Here is a 19,956-nt window from a genome sequence, read left to right on the forward strand (position 1 = left end):
TTTAGGCATTTCTACGTAGCTGTGTCTCAACTTGTGGAAGCTGTGAGTGTAAACCGAACAGCTCTGTTGCTATCTAACATCTGTAGCTGACCTTCTCTGTTCCTGCTCCTCATCCTCTATTAAATCAAATGACTGTGAAGCAATCTTGGAGCTGTAATCTGTCTATCAGCAAAAACTGTTGAACAGTGCTATTATTAGCTTAATATTTTGATTTGTAAGAACTTGATCCGAGTTGCAATGCACATTTCATATGCGGTACATGAAAAAAGCAAAACAATGATGTACATTTTTCTCTACTGATGTAGCAGAGTATTTGGGACTGGAGGCCTTCTGGTAGCTGTTTTGCCTGAGACCTGTGACAACAGTTAACTTTCTTTCCCAGTTTCCAGACATAAGGCCTGATCAAGAGCCAGCTTTGCACCAGAGGAATGCTGGGCCTAGGGTAATGACCTGACTTTAGGTGGGGTCAGGTCAGGTGGAATGCACTTTGGATATATTCTAGAACTCCCTCCCTAAATCTCTCTGCCTCTCTACCTCTTTCCTCCTTTAAGACGCACCTTAAAATCTACTTCTTTAATCAAGCTTTTGGTCATCTGCCATCATTTCTTCTTATGTGGCTCGGTATCAGATTTATCTGTTTTGTCTTGCAACACTGTTGTGAAGTGCCTTGGGATGTTTTACTACGTTAAAGGTGCTATATACATAAAAGTTGTTGTTGACTTGCACCCAGGGAGGGTGGGGGAGGGGGAAAATGAGGAATATCAACCCTCATAAATCCATCTAATCTGACGACTTCCCATCCTGGCATGTTATATCCAGTAATGCTTCTTCAAGATAATTTGTTTAATCTTGCCCTGAAATGATCGAAGTGACTTGTTCCATCATCTTCTCACTATACTTGTGTTTCCTGATTCTGCTGCCTCTTGCCAATTCAAATAGCCCTTTATCCCCTGAGCCTTATTAATTTGAAACTTCAATCATATTCCCTCTCAATCTCATAACTTCATACATCACATTGAGAAACAAGCTTTGATAAACTGAGGGATCATAATATTACTTGTTTGTAACATTGATGTCATTTAAGATATGATGTTACAAAAGGCTTGGATGGGAAATAAAGCCACATGTAACCAGATGTGGATTTAATTGCTTATTTAATTGGAAGTGGAATTCTGCATTCTTTCTGTTAATGTTCAGTTGTATTTGCTGAAAATTGAAAATTTTCAGAAACACTGGATGAAGATTTGCTACTTTTTCTGAATCTAGGACAAGAAAAGGCCATCAGGCCTATTCAGACTTGTCCCCATTCTTCAGTTGATTTCATCCCTGTGTATAACTATTCCTTCCACTATTTCCTCAAAGACACAAAAATTGTAGTCAATTCAGGATTGCATGGCCAAAATTCTTCTCCGGTCCTGTCATGCATGATGAGGCAAGTTCTTGCTGGTCCTAGAATCATTAATTATTTTGTAGAATGATTTACTCTTGTTTTCCACATGTTGTGAGCACCTCATTTCCCAGAAATTCATCAGTTACAAATTTGGGTCTGCCATAGATATCTTTTCGGGTTCAGTGGCATTCGTCACTTTGTAAGCTGTCGAAGCATTTTACTTTTATGGGCGTTGACTCTCACTGTCCTGTATCTGTTTGCATAATAGCATAACAGTCACACCCTCTTGTGATCTGGAGCAGATATTTGTGTCATTGGCACATGTATTTCTTCAATCTGTTCAAATTCACATTAGGTAAGGTGAGGCTTGTTACTAATTGGTGCAACTTCTCCGTGCAGTGACGAGAACATTACCATGCTTCACCATATCAGTGGGTCAATTTACTTGGCTTAAACAAAGGTGTCCTAACTATTCTCCAGCATTTCTAACCTCCTTCACCTTAGCAAAAGCCCGCACAGCATTCCCTTTAACAAACCTTGACTGTTTGCTCAGCCTTACTATTTCAAAAAGAGCCTTTCTTCCACCTTTTTGTAAATAGCCAAAAAAGGAGAATAAAACACTTTGTAATACAGTGGGTGTGAGATTAATTGTTGAGATAAGCTAACAAATGGGTTGTTTACACTCTGAGGAAACAACATTATTGCTAGCTCATCAGCATCATAACTACTTATCATCACAACCTTTCTTTTGTATAACAAGTAATAAACACCCAACATTAACTTTTTTCAAATCCTTTCCCTGGAAAAATGGTCAAAAATCCTAAGACTTAACACCATTAACATCTTTTTTGAAAAGTTATAATAGATCAGACTACTTTGCCTCCTCTGAAATCATGTTCCACAGATCAGTACCTTCTTGGAAAAGTAAGACTACCAACATACAACCTCAAACCCATGCTTCCTCAGTTTGATTGGGTAACCAGTATTTTACCTGATCCCATCAGCACCACCATCGCAACAGCAACTTGCATTTTTATAAATGAAAATCCAGAACACAATAACCGAGTAACTTGATTATCACCGGGAACCAGTGCGAAATTGGTGACGTATCTACAATGCGTGGACTAAGGAGGAGGCCTGAAGCTCGCTACAAATTGGGCCTCAGGCCTTATCACTAATAACAGCAAGCTGCAGAGATCAATCGGGCACCTGATGCAGCTCGCCTGTTTGGGCTTTCCCAAAATCATCCAGCTTGTCATCCGAACTGGCCCTCTGATTAACCTGGGGAGGGAATGGGCAAGCCATTGTCTGGCAGTGGTTTACTGTAGATTCAGGAGAAGCATTCCTGCTATCCCTGGCTCCATATTAAGGTAGTTGAACAAGGTGGTCCCTTTAAGGACCACTGGTTAGGTCGCCGTAGACCTACAAAAACGAAGTGATTCACTCCCGGCACATGCTCCACCCAGTTTTGGCTGAATATGACATCGGAGTCCCAAAACCGGCATGATTCTCTTGATTAACATATTCAAGGTCTTAATGCCTGTTTTAAATGGGTGCTCCAGGCATTTGAAAGTCATCAACTGCCAACTTGGAAATCATGATCAGAAATTAGTACCTCCGATGTGCATTTTGTGCCTTTTTTAAAAAAAAAACAGGCACACGGTCCAATTTCTCCCGCCCTACCTGATGTTGGAGGACCAAACTTGGACAAATGATGGGATACTAAAGCCTTATACATCCCAATTTTGTGATCAGTCTTGTAATACAACATGGCCAATTTGCTTTGGACATGCCCCATGTACTGAATATGAATTTTCAGGGATTGGCCACAAATTGGGCCTCAGGCCTCATCACTAATCTGCAGAGATCAATCGGGCACCTGATGCAGCTTGCCTGTTTGGGCTTTCCCAAAATCATCCAGCTTGCCATCTGAAATCTTTCTCCCTTACAATTGCTTTTTAACTGACACCTACTTATTATGTGTATTTATATGCGTAACTGTACACTGTTACATTTGAAGGATTTTTTCCCCCCCAGTCTTGGAGTCACTTCCCCAATCTATTCAAATCCAGCTGCAACCTATTTCCCTCTGCAAAACAATTTGGTGTACCTGCAAATGTAATTTTTATGGTGCCTATGCTCTCCTCCAGATCATTAATGAATGTAATGAGCTGAAGGGGACCCAGTAATGAATCTTGGGCAATGCACTTGTGATTGGCCGCCACTGGGAAGCTACCTGTTGTTTCTTTTTAAACTAAATTCTCATTTGATTCCCCAAACCACAAGACCCCATTTTTTTGCACAATCCTTTTCGTGGCACTTTATTAAAAGCTTTTTAGAAATTCAAGTAAATGATGTCTACTGGGCCTTCATGATTGGCCATTCTAATCATCTCTTCAAAATTTGTAGTGAAATTGTATATGCGTTCGTTATAATAGCATTTATTAATTTGTTGTAAATGCTAAACAAAATAAATCTTCCATTGTATTAATTCATATTTTATCAGAAGGTTTGTGGAAAGGGCTTTCAGGAAATGATGCACAACATGCATAATAATGTTCCTCCTAATTTTAAATTTTCAGTTTTATGGCTATGCTCTTTGAAATGGATTAATTTAAATTGAAAAGTTTTCAGTGTATGTCAAAGTTTAAATGATCAGGGATCGGTTACATTTATTGTTATGCTCGATTGAAGTTCAAGATATTAATATATTATTGAATTTCAGGTACATGGCACCAGAAGTTCTTGATGATACTATCAATATGAGGCATTTTGACTTGTTCAAACGTATAGACGTATATGCCTTGGGTCTGGTATTTTGGGAGATAGCACACAGATGTTCTGCTGGAGGTAATCAATTTTGAGATTTGAAAACTGTGAGCATGAAAAATGCATTTTGCCAATGAAAACCAGATATATTATGGTTGGTCGGCTGGTGTGCAAAACCTATTTGCTTTAGTGCACATTTATGTCATTGACTTGCACAGTACTTGCATTAGTTCTTTAAGCAGTGTGATCATTGACATTTAACATTTGAAGGGTTGAGAATCGAATGTAATATGTCTCGTAAAACTTTGCATTACCACTGTTGTACTCCACACTATTAATAGGCCATAGATACAACAAAGTGCTCCATAATTCACAATCAAAACTTGCTTACCTCCTTGCTAATAAAGTTAAAGCAAACAAAAACCTCAGCAACTCACTATCCGCATTCACCAAAATTGTACAAATGCCATAGAGCAGGGAATGTCATCAGCAACTGTCTGTCTTAACCAACTGAGGGAGCTGCATATTTTAATTCTTATATTGGATGAATTATAAATGCTCCTCTACGTCTGCTTTATAAACCTCTGAATTTCTGAAGGGGAAAAACATGCAGGGCTGCGGGGAAAGGATGGGGACCAGCTGAAGTGCTCTTGCAGAAAGCTGGCACGGGTTCGAAGGGCCGAATGACTTGCTTCTGTGCTGTAACCATTCTATGATTCTATACTGATCCACAGTAGTCTCTTAGACTTTGTTAGCAACTCGATAAACTGAGGAAGGAAGCAACCCTGCATTTACCATAGAAACATGCATCCCCTTTGGTTTTTCCCCTGCAGTTATCTGGGTAATTGAAAACCCCTGTGATTAATGTCTTGTGTTTTCGATTTTTGTAGTTACCTGCTGTGACAAAACCTCTCCCTTTCTGTTTCTTCTGCTGATAAGGAAGTCTACAAATAAATTGAGAAAAGAAAGAAAAAAACATTGCTTATTTATGATAGAGCCCTTCCCCAACCTGAACTTTTTAATGTAATCTCTTCCCCACAACCGTTCCCCCGTCCCCATCCCCACCTTGACTTGGCTATTTAGCTTCACAAAAAAGATTTTCATGGTGTCTCTCCAAATTTGATCAGAACTTTGGTTTTCCTTTAAACATAAAAGCTAAATGTTGCAAGTTAGCGTTTTATAATAATGGGGCTGGATTTTCAGCTCTTTGCGTTTTCGCTCGTTTCCTGGTACAATTCATGGCCGAGTGAAAAATTTAGTGCCAGGATAACGTTGGTCAGAGTGAGGAACTTTCGCCGAATGAAAGTCCACGTGGTGCATTAGTGTTAACTCCGGCGTTGCACCACAGACTTTGCACCGGAGCCAAAAGTTCCAGCGCTGATGCGATCTGCCGTTCTGTGCATGCGGGATTTTTACATTTTTAATTTTTACCGCACTTCTGGTCTTGTCTCCTGTTGCAAATGCTAATGCAGGGCGTGGCCACTTCTGCGTGCGCATGCGCAGTACAACCGAGGCTGAATTAGCCATTTCACATTTTGAATTTGTGTGTGGAGGATGACTATTGCAGACAACGTGCCAGGCGATTCAGCCACGAGGCTAATGAAGCTTTAGTAGGGCTGTTGAAAGAAGATGGCAGAGATGCAGTGATCATGATCATCTTCAAAAAAGGGGACAAGTCCGACTGCGGCAACTACAGAGGAATCTCCCTGCTATCAACCACTGGGAAAGTTGTCGCTTGAGTCCTCCTCAACCGCCTTCTCGCTATAGAAACATAGAAAATAGGTGCAGGAGTAAGCCATTCAGCCCTTCGAGCCTGCACCACCATTCAATAAGATCATGGCTGATCATTCACCTTTCCTGCTTTCTCTCCATATTCCTTGATCTCTTTAGCCGTAAGGGCCATATCTAACTCCCTCTTGAATATATCCAATAAACTAGCATCAACAACTCTGTGATAGAGAATTCCACAGGTTAACAACTCTGCGTGAAGAAGTTTCTCCTCATCTCAGTCCTAAATGGCTTACCCCTTATCCTTAGACTGTGTCCCCTGGTTCTGGACTTCCCTAACATCAGGAACATTCATCCTGCATCTAACCTGTCCAGTCCTGTCAGAATGTTATGTTTCTATGAGATCCCCTCTCATCTTTCTAAACTCCAGTGTATAATGTCCAGTTGATCCAGTCTCTCCTCATATGTCAGTCAATGAAGAGTTGGATGTGCAGCTCTTTGTTCATAATACTGACTTCACCAAGCTCTCAGCCTCTATTTTCTTGAATTTGATCCATCTTCCAATTAATTTCATCATATTTCGGGTACCTTTTTAAAACAATTGTAGCTTTCCTTCATTACAACAGTGACTATACTTCAAAAGTACTTCATTGGCTGTAAAGCACCTTGGGATGTCCTGAGGTTGTGAAAGGCACTATAGAAATGCAAGTCTTTTCTTTCCCATGCCTTTTTAGCTATTTCGGCATCTTTTTCTTGCAATGGCTTTTCACTGCCTCACCAAGACCTCTGCTTATCTTCCCTCAGTTTTTCATTTCTTTGAAAGAATCTGTGTGCTAATTCTGCTGGCTCTCTCTCCACCCTGTAATGATTCAATCCTATAAAGGGACTGGTTTATCTTCTGTTTCAGAGAGAGGGTTCACACCTGTCTTTTCCCATCAGATGCTGATGGTCTTGTGCATATATCCTGCATTTCTGGTTTTATTTTACCGTTGCTTGCATTAAGGCAGTTCCATAGATGTCCTTCAAAGACCGTGTGTAAGTGGCGTGCTGTGTGAACCTGTGCTAAGCTCAGCTAGCATCCACTGGTCGACCAGACCAATCCCAGTGCTTACAGACTACAGCAAATATTCTTCAAACACCAACACTCATCTTTGAAGTGAAGTACAGATAATATCGTTATTTCCTAGATAAGATTGCATTCAGTTTGCAGCAAGCCAGTAACACAATGAGATGAGATCAGATCATAAACTGCTCAGGCTTTGTGCTTATTTATAATTTTTTACAATGTTGAGATGTGCGGCAGTCATGGGCTGATAAGTGGCAAGTAATATTTGCATGCTGTTAGTGACTCTCAGCATGACACATAGGGTGCCGAACTAAGCCTACCTATTTGCCATGAATGATATTTACACATTAAGATTGCTTTCTGAAATCTCTTAAGATGGCTCCACACTTCGATGTCCTGCTGATGAACCATATGCATTTCCATGGCCATTAAACAGAGTATTACATTCAGACAGTTTGGTATAAGTGCTTTGGTGGCTATCTATCTGTGCCACAAGAGCAGATGGATCATCATGTAACCATTCCCATTTTCAGGTGGTGGTACGCATCAGACCCTGCCACTTATGGACATCGAGGAGAGAGTGACAGACCACATTGGCGTCACTGGTCAGGCAGCTGCCAGTGGGGGCACTGACTCCGCTCGGATACTGAGGGTAAGTCCTGCACACTCCCTGGGCTGGGCTGGGTTGGGGCAATGTCCTGTAGTGCCTCTGGACTAGGTTGGGGCAATGTCCTGCACAATCCTTGGGCTCGGTTGGAGCAATGTCCCTGGACTAGACATAATGGAGTAGCGGCAGTCCTTCAAATGAGCCTGTGCTATGTGACCTGCCTCATGTTACTCTGCCCCCTCCCTACTACTGGTCATCTCTACTTCCAGATGATCAGTCACAGCATCCCTCAAGGGACCACTCCACATCAGGCCATCTTCTGGAGGAGGAGGAGGAGGAGGAGGAGCTGACTCCGGCACAGCATCATTTGACCCCTGCTCCACCACTGGCACTCAGCGCCTCTGAGGATGATGTGACGTTCTCAGGGTTCGAGGCATGTGAGGCTCCTGGGACTAGTGGCGTGCAGTAATGCAGTGCTGGGGTTGACTGCCACAGGCTATCTCTCCGGAGGGTGAGTCGGCAAAGTCGGTTGCTACAGGCAGGCAGACATGGAACTGGACATGGTGGGAATATCCAGGGAGAGCATCCAAATCAGCCGTCAGCTGCTTGATGTCTTGGGTAGGATTCCCACGAGCATTGACGGTCTGAAAACGATCACTACAGAGGTAGGGTCGCAGATTGTCTGTGCGAGCCGTGATACCAGTGAGGCCATCAATGCCCACACGAGGCTGGTGGACTCCAGCAGTGACAGTGGAGTCCCGGAGAGTGTGGTGTGAGTCCTTGCAGATTATGGTACATCACAGGCACAAGCTCTGCTTCAGCTTGGGCAGATGATGCAGTCCATGCCTGCCTCCATACTCTCTGCATTCTCCACTGTCACACGGGGAGGTGATGGTTCCGAAGCAGGCCAGCAAGGTGCTGCGGTTGCTAGGGACTAGCCCCGTCGGCAACTGAGTGGTTCCAGGGTTATGGGAAGTGGTGTCATTTCTCCGGATGACAGCATTCTGTCTCTCCCCCCCCCCACCCCCACTCAGTTGCCAACCAGGCTTCAGCGACGGTTGTCACCCAAACCACATGTGTCAGAAACCACTTCTGACAGAGCTAGTCCAGTGTATCCCAGATACTGTGTCTCCCCCCATCACAGCAGCGCTCTGGCAGCCTTACTGCATGCCATCTTGGTGCCACTTTGAGTAGGAGCAGCAGACAACGGAGGGTGATGAAGGGTAGGAGGGCAAAACATGATGGAGGGGGGGGGGGGGGAAATAGTGGGGCAGGAATTGATGCTGCTGGATTACGTTGTTGGATGCATCGTATGTTATGTTACAGTATCATTATGTTACAGTACCACACTGGATTATGTTGATGCTGGATGTATTATATATTATGTTACAGTATCATTGTTACAGTATCACTGGATTATGTTGTTGATGCTTGATACTGGATTATGTTCTGATAATGTTGTTGAATTATCACACAGCTGGATACAGCTCATTTTATTTAAGTCTCAAAATGAAGGTTACAAAATTTACAATGTTACAATGTGCAATACATTTTTACTTTACCTTAACCATTTCTGTGTAGTGTCTCATTTGCAGAATAAGAGAGGGAATAGTCAACATGGTGGGATAGAGTGGCCAGGCAACGGTCAAACGTGCCGTTCACTCTTCAAGCAAAGCGTTCAATTATGAGCTGCCGATGTAAGGCTTTTGCAGTGACAAAATCTTCATGATGTCTCCCCTGTGGTTGTGATGGTGGTGGTGGCATGGGTTCCTCGCCAGGCTCGTCTTCCTCCTCCTCCATTTTCTCCTGAGATGGTCCTGCAATCCCCATTGGCAATTCCTGTCCCCTCATGATGGCTAAGTTGTGTAGCATGCAGCACATCACAATGAACTCTGAGACCTGCTGAGGGGAGTATTGTAGGCAGCCTCCAGAGTGGTCCAAGCATCGGAAGCGCTGCTTGAGCACTCCAGTGGTCTGTTCGACAATGTTGCGTTGACTGCATGGCTCTCCTTATAGCAATGCGTGGCTTCTGTCTGAGAGTTCCGGAGGGGGTTCATGAGCCAGATGGCGAGGCAGTAATCTTTGTCCCTGAGCATCCAGCTCTGGCCTTGTGGTTGACGCTGGAACATGCATGAGACACTGCTCTCGCAAGATGAAAGCATCATGGATGCTCCCTGGATATTGGGCATTGACTGCCATGATGCGGTGAGTATGGTCGCAGATCATCTGTATGTTCATGGAGTGGAATCCCTTTTGGTTTTGGAAAACCTCTGCATTCTGTAAAGATGCTTGCAGGGTGATGTGCATACAGTCAATGGAACCCTGAATGTTGGGGAAGCCAGCAAATCATCATCCAAAAACCTTTAGCCCTCTCATTTTGGGTCTCCCTGGTCTTGAAGTTTATGAAGTCCATTCTGCGAGCGTACAGTGCATTAGTCACCTGGCAAATGCAGCATAGAAACATAGAACATAGGTGTAGGGGTAGGCCATTCGATCCTTCGAGCCTGCACCACCATTCAGTAAGATCATGGCTGATCATTCACCTCAGTACCCCTTTCCTGCTTTCTCTCCATACCCCTTGGTCACTTTAGTCATAAGGGCCATATCTAGCTCCCTCTTGAATATAATTCTGATGGGACTGGACAGGTTCGATGCTGGAAGAATGTTCCCGATGTTGGGGATGTCCAGAACCAATGGTCACAGTCTAAGGATAAGGGGTAAGCCATTTAGGACCAAGATGAGGAGAAACATCTTCACTCAGAGTTGCTAACCTGTAAATTCTCTACTGCAGAGAGTTGTTGATGCCAGTTTGTTAGATATAGTCAGAATTTTATGTTTCTGAGATCCCCTCTCATCCTTCTAAACTCCAGTGAATACAGGCCCAGTTGATCCAATATCTCCTCGTATGTCAGTCCTGCCATCCCGGAAATCTGGTGAACCTTCGCTGCACTCCCTCAATAGCAAGAACGTCCTTCCTCAGATTAGGAGACCAAAACTGAACACAATATTCCAGGTGAGGCTGTACAACTGCAGTAAGGCCTCCCTGCTCCTATACTCAAATCCCCTAGCTATGAAGGCCAACATGCCATTTGCTGCCTTCACCGTCTGCTGTACCTGCATGCCAACTTTCAATGACTGATGTATCAAGGCACCCAGGTCTCGTTGCATCTCCCCTTTTCCTAATCTGCCACCATTCAGATAATATTTTGCCCTCATGTTTTTGCCACCAAAGTGGATAACCTCACATTTATCCACATTATAATGCATCTGCCATGCATTTGCCCACTCACCTAATCTGTCCAAGTCACCCTGCAGCCTCTTAGCATCCTCCTCACAGCTCTCACCACCACCCAGCTTAGTGTTATCTGCAAACTTGGAGATATTACACTCAATTCCTTCATCTAAATCATTGATGTATAATGTAAATAGCTGGGGTCGCAGCATTGAGCCCTGCGGAACCCCACTAATCACTGCCTGCCATTCTGAAAAGGACCCGTTTATCCTGACTCTCTGCTTCCTGTCTGTCAACCACTTTTCTATCCACGTCAATATATTACCCCCAATACCATGTGCTTTAATTTTGCACACCAATCTCTTGTGTGGGACCTTGTCAAAAGCCTTTTGAAAGTCCAAATATACTACATCCACTGGTTCTCCCTTGTGCACTCTACTAGTTACATCCTCAAAAAATTCTAGAAGATTTGTCAAGCATGATTTTCCCCTTCATAAATCCATGGACCGATCCTGTCACTGCTTTCTAAATGCGCTGCTATTTCATCTTTAATAATTGATTCCAACATTTTCCCCACTATTGATGTCAGGCTAACTGGTAAATAATTCCCTGTTTTCTCTCCCTCCTTTTTTTAAAACGTAGTGTTACATTAGCTACCCTCCAGTCCATAGGAACTGATCCAGCATTAATAGACTGTTGGAAAATGATCATCAATGCATCCACTATTTCTAGGGCCACTTCTTTAAGTACTCTGGGACGCATCCCAATCAGGCACTGGGGATTTATCGGCCTTCAATCCCATCAATTTTCCTAACACAATTTCCTGACTGATAAGGATTTCCTTCAGTTCCTCCTTCTCACTAGACCCTTGATCCCCTCGTATTTCCGGAACGTTATTTGTGTCTTCCTTCATGAAGACAGAACCAAAGTATTTGTTCAATTGGTCTGCCATTTCTTTGTTCCCCTTTATAAATTCACCTGATTCTGACTGCAAGGGACCTACGTTTGTCTTCACTAATCTTTTTCTCTTCACATATCTATAGAAGCTTTTGCAGTCAGTTTTTATATTCCCAGCAAGCTTCCTCTCATACTCTATTTCCCCCCTCCTAATTAAACCCTTTGTCGTCCTCTGTTGCATTATAAATTTCTCCCAGTCCTCAGGTTTGCTGCTTTTTCTGGCCAATTTATTTGCCTCCTAGATTTAACACTATCCCTAATTTCCCTTGTTAGCCACGGTTGAGCCACCTTCTCCGTTTTATTTTTACTCCAGACAGGGATGTATAATTGTTGAAGTTCATCCATGTGATCTTTAAATGTTCGCCATTGCCTATCCACTGTCAACCCTTTAAGTATCATTCACCAATCTATTCTAGCCAATTCATGTCTCATACCATCAAAGTTACCTTTCCTTAAGTTCAGGACCCTAGTCTCTGAATTAACTGTATCACTCTCCATCTTAATAAAGAATTCTACCATATTATGGTTACTCTTCCCCAAGGGGCCTCACACAACAAGATTGCTAATTAGTCCTTTCTCATTACACATCACCCAGTCTAGGATGGCCAGCCCTCTAGTTGGTTCCTTGACATATTGGTCTAGAAAACGATCCCTAATACACTCCAGGAAATCCTCCTCCACCGTATTGCTACCAGTTTGGTTAACCCAATCTATATATAGATTAAAATCGCCCATGATAACTGCTGTACCTTATTGCACGCATCCCTAATTTCTTGTTTGATGCTGTCCCCAACCTCACTACTACTGTTTGGTGGTCTGTACACAACTCCCACTAGCATTTTCTGCCCTTTGGTATACCGCAACTCCACCCATACAGATTCCACATCATCCAAGCTAATGTCCTTCCTTCCTATTGTGTTAATTTCCTCTTTAACCAACAACACTACCCCACCTCCTTTTCCTTTCTGTCTATCCTTCCTGAATGTTGAATACCCCTGGAAGTTGAGTTCCCAGCCTTGGTCACCCTGGAGCCATGTCTCCGTAATCCCAATTATATCTCATTCATTAATAGCTGCCTGCACATTTAATTCGTCCACCTTATTACGAATACTCCTTGCATTGAGGCACAGAGCCTTCAGGCTTGTCTTTTTAACACACTTTGCACCTTTAGAATTTTGCTATAATGTGGCCCTTTTTGATTTTTGCCTTGGGTTTCTCTGCCCTCCACTTTTACTTTTCTTCATGAGGCCGTAGATTTTCGGACCACAAACGGTGAGGAGAACTGCCCTGCGCTTAATTGCTTAGGCCTCTGCCTCCATGCCATTGGCCACAAAATACTGATCCAGGCGGTCAACAAAATCTACCCAATCCTTGCCCTCCACGAATCTCTCCAGGATTCCAACAGTGCCCATTGTGGATGCGAAGGTTCTTAAGTTATCTCGTCGCCAATTGTAATGACTAGAGTCTGGTTACTGTAAACTCACTCAGGTGCAACCAGATCCATCTTTATTCCAGCCGAAGAGTGCCTGGGTGACAAAGACACCCAGCTTATATACAGGTGACCAAGCACACATGCTACATACGTATAGCCCAATGACCTCCGACCGCAGCGGCGTCTGGTGACCCCCAAGCATTAATACATAACAGTCCTTTATAAAACAAACTAGAAACTCACACAAACTTCACAAACGTATGCAGTAATGCAGTGTTTTTCTCCCAAACCTTTTAATTACTCACAACTGCAACTTTCTCCTTCGCTTTCAGCATGGCGCCGGTAGCGGCTGGTCCTCGCCCGACCCCCATTTCTCCAGTTACGATTCCCTCGGGCCCTCGATCCTCACTCGACCTGAGGGGCCGTGTGGTTTTTCTGGGCGGGATTTCGGGCGATGGACGCCGATTTACGTCATCCCAACGGTCAAAACAGTGGCGGGGGCGGTAAGTTTTCGCATTGCCACAAAACCATTGCTAAAAGTTCTGCCCGGACGCAAAATCTTGTGCGCTTTGTTACACGTCCCAAAAAAATTCAATTTTGCGCCCCACCGAGGCGCTAAATGGGGCGCAAATCAGCCGAAAATCCAACCCATGGACTCTACCAATTCGATGAATTTGAGAGTAAACTGGATACCGCCCCCCCCCCCCCCCCCCCCCCGCAAAGCTCCACTGCCAACACACAGTCTTTTTACCATTCCGAACCTAAAGTAGATTGATGGATGCGAGGTGCGGGGATTTATTGAATACTATGGAGTAGAAATTCTGGGTGCACCCATTTCTGGGCACACGGGAAACAAGTAGCAGACCTGCGTCTGAATAGTGAGATTTTGAGCTTTGGGCCTCATTACTATCAAGCTTGCAAAGAATGTTCAAAGGTCAGGCCACTACTAGTATCGCAGTGGCCCCTCGGGTCTAGTGAGGATTGAGGGCCCGAGGGAATTGTAACCGAAGAAATGGGGGTCGGGTGAGGAACGGCGACAATTGCGGCGGCATCTCGTGTTCTTTAAATGTGGGGTCGGGAGGAGATGTTTGCAATGGGTTATTCAAGTGATGGTATTATTGAAGGTCAGGGCTGGTGATTGAACCTTTTCTTGTTGGAGATGATTGGCTGGCACATTTGTGGTGCAAGTGTAAACTCTCTGTCAACTCAAATCTGGATGTTGGCAGATTATGATGTAGGCTACCATGTAAATACACACATCATTTGTTTTATTTTAGATATCTGATTATATGGCGTGGCTTTTATGATGATCCAAAGTAGATATTTTTGTTTGGGTATCTTTAAGTGAATTTAATATGAACATATAAATATTTTAATGTTAAAAAGAAAAGTGGCAGATTTGTGAAAGTCCAATGATCAATAATGCATATGCCTCTATTTTACATAGGACTCCATGATGAATATCAGTTGCCTTATTATGATCTTGTTCCTTCGGACCCTTCCATAGAAGACATGAAAAAAGTAGTCTGTGATCAAAAACTTAGGCCAAGCATTCCAAATCAATGGCAAAGCTCTGAGGTATGGCTTGCATTGGATATCAACTAATATTTGTAACTTTAAATGTATACAATTTTCAGTGTTGTTGCTAATAGTGGAGAATATATTGGTGTTCAATAGTCAGCTACCAGCTTGCATTTATTATCACCAAAGATGTATATTTTCATCAACATGTATTTTCCAAATAGCTCAAGGAAATTCGCAAAAGTGATTTGAAACCAGCAATTTTATATTTAATGCACACTGGTTTAAATGCTTTTTTAAAAATCATAACGATGCTAATTAACTTGTAACAAATAAAACTGATTGGACGGAAACGAATGCGTTTGCTGCTGGCCTCTAAGTAAGCCTCGCACAAAGATCTTGTGGCGTGATTTTCGGATTTTTCGAAGTGTAATTGAAATCAGCGGAGTACAGAGGGGATTCCCAGTGAAGAGCTGCTGTGATGTCAACAAGCTGAATAAGCAGCCAATCAAAACACAGAATTCTCACAGCCAATGAACCAGGATGTGGATAAGCTCCTAAAATTCTAACTTAAAAAAAAATGTTAGAGAGAGCAAAACAAAGATTGGGGCTCTCGCATAGCGAAAAGGCAAACCTGAAATAAAGATGAACAAACTTTTTTAAAAAATTAAACATTTATTAAATGTTAATTTTAATTTTTATCAAAATGGATAAATTTGACACTACAAAAAATTTAAATTAGTTTTTCAGGGCCATAATCTTTGTTTACTACAACAACAACTTGTATTTATATAGCGCCTTTAATGCAGTAAAACATCTCGAGGCGCTTCACAAGAGTACTATGACAAAAAAAAAATTTGACACCGAGCCACATCAGAAGCAATTACGGCAGATGACTAAAAGCTTGGTCAAAGAGGTAGGTTTTAAGGAGCGTCTTAAAGGAGGAAAGAGAAGCAGAGAGATTTAGGGAGGAAGTTCCAGAGCTTAGGGCCCAGGCAGCTGAAGGTGCAGCCACCAATGGTTGAGCAGTTATAATCAGGGTGCTCGAGGGCAGAATTTGAGAAGCGCAAATATCTCTGGAGGGTTGTGAGGTTGAAGGAGATTGGAGGTAGAAAGGGGTGAGGCCGTAGAGGAATTTGTAAACAAGGAGGATGATTTTGAAATCGAGGCATTGCTTAACCAGGAGCCAATGTAGGTCAGTGAGCACAGGGGTGAATGGGACTTGGTGCGCCTTCGGACACGGGCTGCCGAGTTTTCGATGAACTCAAGTTAACGTAGGGTAGCATGTGGGAGGCCAGCCAGGAGTGCTTTGGAATAGTCCAGTCTAGAGGTCTTCTTTCTTGGCAATCCCCCGGAGTCGAGCATCACTTGCTGCCACACTAATGAGTTCTAAGGTGACTGATGAGACTAATGCAGACTCTATGGGCCCAAGTTTCGAGCCGCGCCTAGAACGGCGCAGTCCCGACCTGGACGCCCGTTTTTCGCTCCACAAAGTGCGCCTAAAAAAACCCTCCGTATTCTCCACCTCCCTGCAGGTCCTCTGGCCCGCGGCGCAGTGCAGCAGGAGCTGTATGGGGGCGGAGCCAGGTCCCTGCGCCACTAACAGTGCCGGGATCTCTGCACATGCGCGCTACAGTGGGCGCGCAAGTGCAGTAGCTCCAGGCACCCGAAACTGTGTGGGAGGGGCCCGAAGCACGCAGCCCCTAGCTCTGGCCGAATGGCCTCACTGGGGCTGCGTGAATAAGGCTCCTCCCATGGCCAGCTCTTGCTTCCTCCCGACCCGACTCGACTCCCGCTTCCCGCCTCCGGACCGGACCCGACACCCGCTCCCCCCCCTCCCCCCGGACCAGACCCGACACCCGCTCCCCCCTCCCCCCGACCTGACTTCCCTCTCCCCTCCCTCCCTCCCCCCGACCCAAACCGACCCAACGCCACCTACCTGTAAATCCGGTGCTGGGGACGGGCCCTGCCCGAAGTCTCGGGCCCAGCCCGTTCAGCCTCACCCCCCCAATCTCCTTCTCCCCCCCCTCTCCCCCAATTTCCTTCTCCCCCCCCCCCTCCCCCAATCTCCTTTTGACCCCCCCCTCCCCCAATCTCCTTCTCCCCCCTCCCCCAATCTCCTTCTCCCCCCTCCCCAATCTCCTTCTCCCCCCTCCCCCAATCTCCTTCTCCCCCCTCCCCCAATCTCCTTCTCCCCCCTCCCCCAATCTCCTTCTCCCCCCTCCCCCAATCTCCTCCTCCCCCTCAATCTCCTTCTCCCCTGCCCCCCCCCAATCTCCTTCTCTTTCCCCCCCCCCCCATCTCCCTCCTTCTCCTTTTCCCCCCCATCCCCCGTCCCTCCCCCTCCCCCCCCCCCCCCATCCCTCCCTGTCAGAAACACAGACAGACAGAGAGATAGAGATACTGACAGAGACACACTGAGGGGGGCATCCCAGCACGCTGCTGGAGGTCTCCCGGTGCTGCAGTCGGTAAGTAGAAAATGTTTTATTTATTGATTGAAAAAAAAAATTATTTCTTCTTAATTTTTTTTGATTGATTTATTGGTTGATTTATTGATGTATTTATCATTTATTATTGATGATGGCTCTTTATTTGTAAAACTGAAGTGTTTAATGTTTGTAAACTTCCCTTTAAACACCACCCCCACCCCCCCCCCCCCACACCATTCCCTACGCCTGATTTGGAACCTACACCTGATTTTCTAAAGTGTAGACAAGGTTTTTTCGAGCGTACAAAAATCTTCACTTACTCCATTCTAAGTTAGTTTGGAGTAAGTTTTCACTAACGAAACTTTGAAAACAGGCGTAAGTGGCCGGACACGCCCCCTTTTGAAAAAAAATTCTGTTCCAAAGTGAAACTGTTCTAACTGACTAGAACTGGAGCAAACTAAATGACGAGAATTCCGATTTCTAAGATACTCCGTTCTACACCAGTTGCTCCTAAAAATCAGGAGCAAATCATGTGGAAACTTGGAGCCTATAGTCCCTGTCACAGGTGAGACAGATGGTGTTTGGAGGGATGGGTGGGTCGGGTGCTTGATTTGATGTATGCTGTTTGTACTTGGCTTCTGCGTGCTCCCGACAAAGTGTTCGGTACCTTTATGGATACTTAGAAACATAGAAAATAGGTGCAGGAGTAGGCCATTTGGCCCTTCGAGCTTGCACCACCATTCAATATGATCATGACTGATCATACAACTTAAGTACCTCATTCCTGCTTTCTCTCCATACACCTTTAGCTGTAAGGGTCACATCTAACTCCCTTTTGAATATATCTAATGAACTGGCCTCAACAACTTTCTGTGGTATAGAATTCCACAGGTTCACAATTCTCTGAGTGAAGAAGTTTCTCCTCATCTCGGTCCTAAATGGCTTACCCCTTATCCTTAGACTGTGACCCCTGGTTCTGGACTTCCCCAACGTTGGGAACATTCTTCCTGCATCTAACCTGTCCAATCCCATCAGAATTTTATGTTTCTATGAGATCCCCTCTCACTCTTCTAAATTCCAATGAATATAAACTTAGTCGATCCAGTCTTTCTTCATATGTCAGTCCTGCCATCCCGGGAATCAGTCTGGTAAACCTTCGCTGCACTCTCTCAATAGTAAGAATGTCCTTCCTCAGATTAGGAGACCAAAACTGTACACAATATTCAAGGTGTGGCCTCATCAAGGCCCTGTACAACTGCAGTGAGACCTCCTATACTCAAATCCCCTCGCTTTGAAAGCCAACATGCCATTTGCCGCCTTCATCGCCTGCTGTACCTGCATGCCAACTTTCAATGACTGATGTACTATGACACCCAGGTCTCATTGCACCTCCCCTTTTTCTAATCTGTCACCATTCAGATAATATTCTGCCTTCCTGTTTTTGCCACCAAAGTGGATAACCTCACATTTATCCACATTATACTTCATCTGCCATGCATTTGTCCACTCAGCTAATCTGTCCAAGTCACCTTGCAGCCTCTTAGCAACGTCCTCACAGCTCACACTGCCACCCAGCTTAGTGTCATCTGAAAACTTGGAGATATTACATTCAATTCCTTTGTCTAAATCATTAATGTATATTGTAAATAGCTGGGGTCCCAGCACTGAACCTTGCGGTACACCACTAGTCACTGCCTGTCATTCCGCTTATTCCTACTCTTTGCTTCCTGTCTGCCAACCAGTTCTCTATCCACATCAATACATTACCCCCAATACCATGTGCTTTAATTTTGCACACTAATCTCTTGTGTGGGACCTTGTCAAAAGCCTTTTAAAAGTCCAAATACACCACATCCACTGGTTCTCCCTTGTCCACTCTGCTAGTTACATCCTCAAAAAATCCTAGAAGATTTGTCAAATATGATTTTCCTTTTATAAATCCATGCTGACTTGGACCGATCCTGTCACTGCTTTCCAAATGCGCTGCTATTTCATCTTTAATAATTGATTCCAACATTTTCCCCACTACCGATGTCAGGCTAATCGGTCTATAATTCTGTTTTCTCTCTTCCTCCTTTTTTTATAAAGTGGCTACCCTTCAATCCATAGGAACTGATCCAGAGTCTATAGAATGTTTGAAAATGACCACCAATGCATCCATTATTTCTCGGGCCACTTCCTTCCGTACTCTGAGATGCAGACTATCAGGCCCTGGGGATTTATCGGCCTTCAATCCCATCAATTTCCCTAACACAATTTCCTGACTAATAAGGATTTCCTTCAGTTCCTCCTTCTCACTAGACCCTCGGTCCCCTATTATTTTCAGGAGGTTATTCGTGTCTTCCTTCGTGAAGACAGACCCAAAGTATTTTTCAATTGCTCTGCCATTTCCTTATTCCCCTTGATGAATTCACCTGATTCTGACTGCAAGGGACCTATATTCGTCTTCACTAATCTTTTTCTCTTCACATCTATAGAAGCTTTTGCAGTCAGTTTTTATGTTCGGACTCTATTTTCCATCTCCTAATTTAAACCCTTAGTCCCCCATGCTGGATTTTAAATTTCTCCCAGAACTCAGGTTTGCTGCTTTTTCTGGCCAATTTATACGCCTCTTCCTTAGATTCAACACTATCCCTAATTTCCCTTGTTAACCACGGTTGAGCCACCTTCCCCTTTTTTATTTTTACGTCAGACAGGGATGTACAATTGTTGAAGTTCATCCATGTGATCTTTAAATTTCTGCCATTGCCTATCTACCATCAACCCTTTAAGTATCATTCGCCAGTCTATCCTAGCCAATTCACATCTCATACCATCGAAGTTAC

General features: G+C 44.1%; 1 protein-coding gene across 1 annotated transcript in view; it reads left to right on the forward strand.

Annotated features, from left to right (window-relative positions):
- Positions 1-19,956, forward strand: part of LOC139254225 (TGF-beta receptor type-1-like) — a 101,826-nt gene that overhangs the window by 53,523 nt on the left and 28,347 nt on the right. The window contains exons 7-8 of the mRNA XM_070873656.1: positions 4,116-4,240; positions 14,629-14,759. Of these exons, the coding sequence (XP_070729757.1) occupies positions 4,116-4,240; positions 14,629-14,759 (256 nt within the window). The remainder of the gene's footprint in view (positions 1-4,115; positions 4,241-14,628; positions 14,760-19,956) is intronic.

The sequence above is a fragment of the Pristiophorus japonicus genome, chromosome 3 (assembly GCF_044704955.1).
Source record: "Pristiophorus japonicus isolate sPriJap1 chromosome 3, sPriJap1.hap1, whole genome shotgun sequence".
NCBI lineage: Eukaryota > Metazoa > Chordata > Chondrichthyes > Pristiophoridae > Pristiophorus > Pristiophorus japonicus.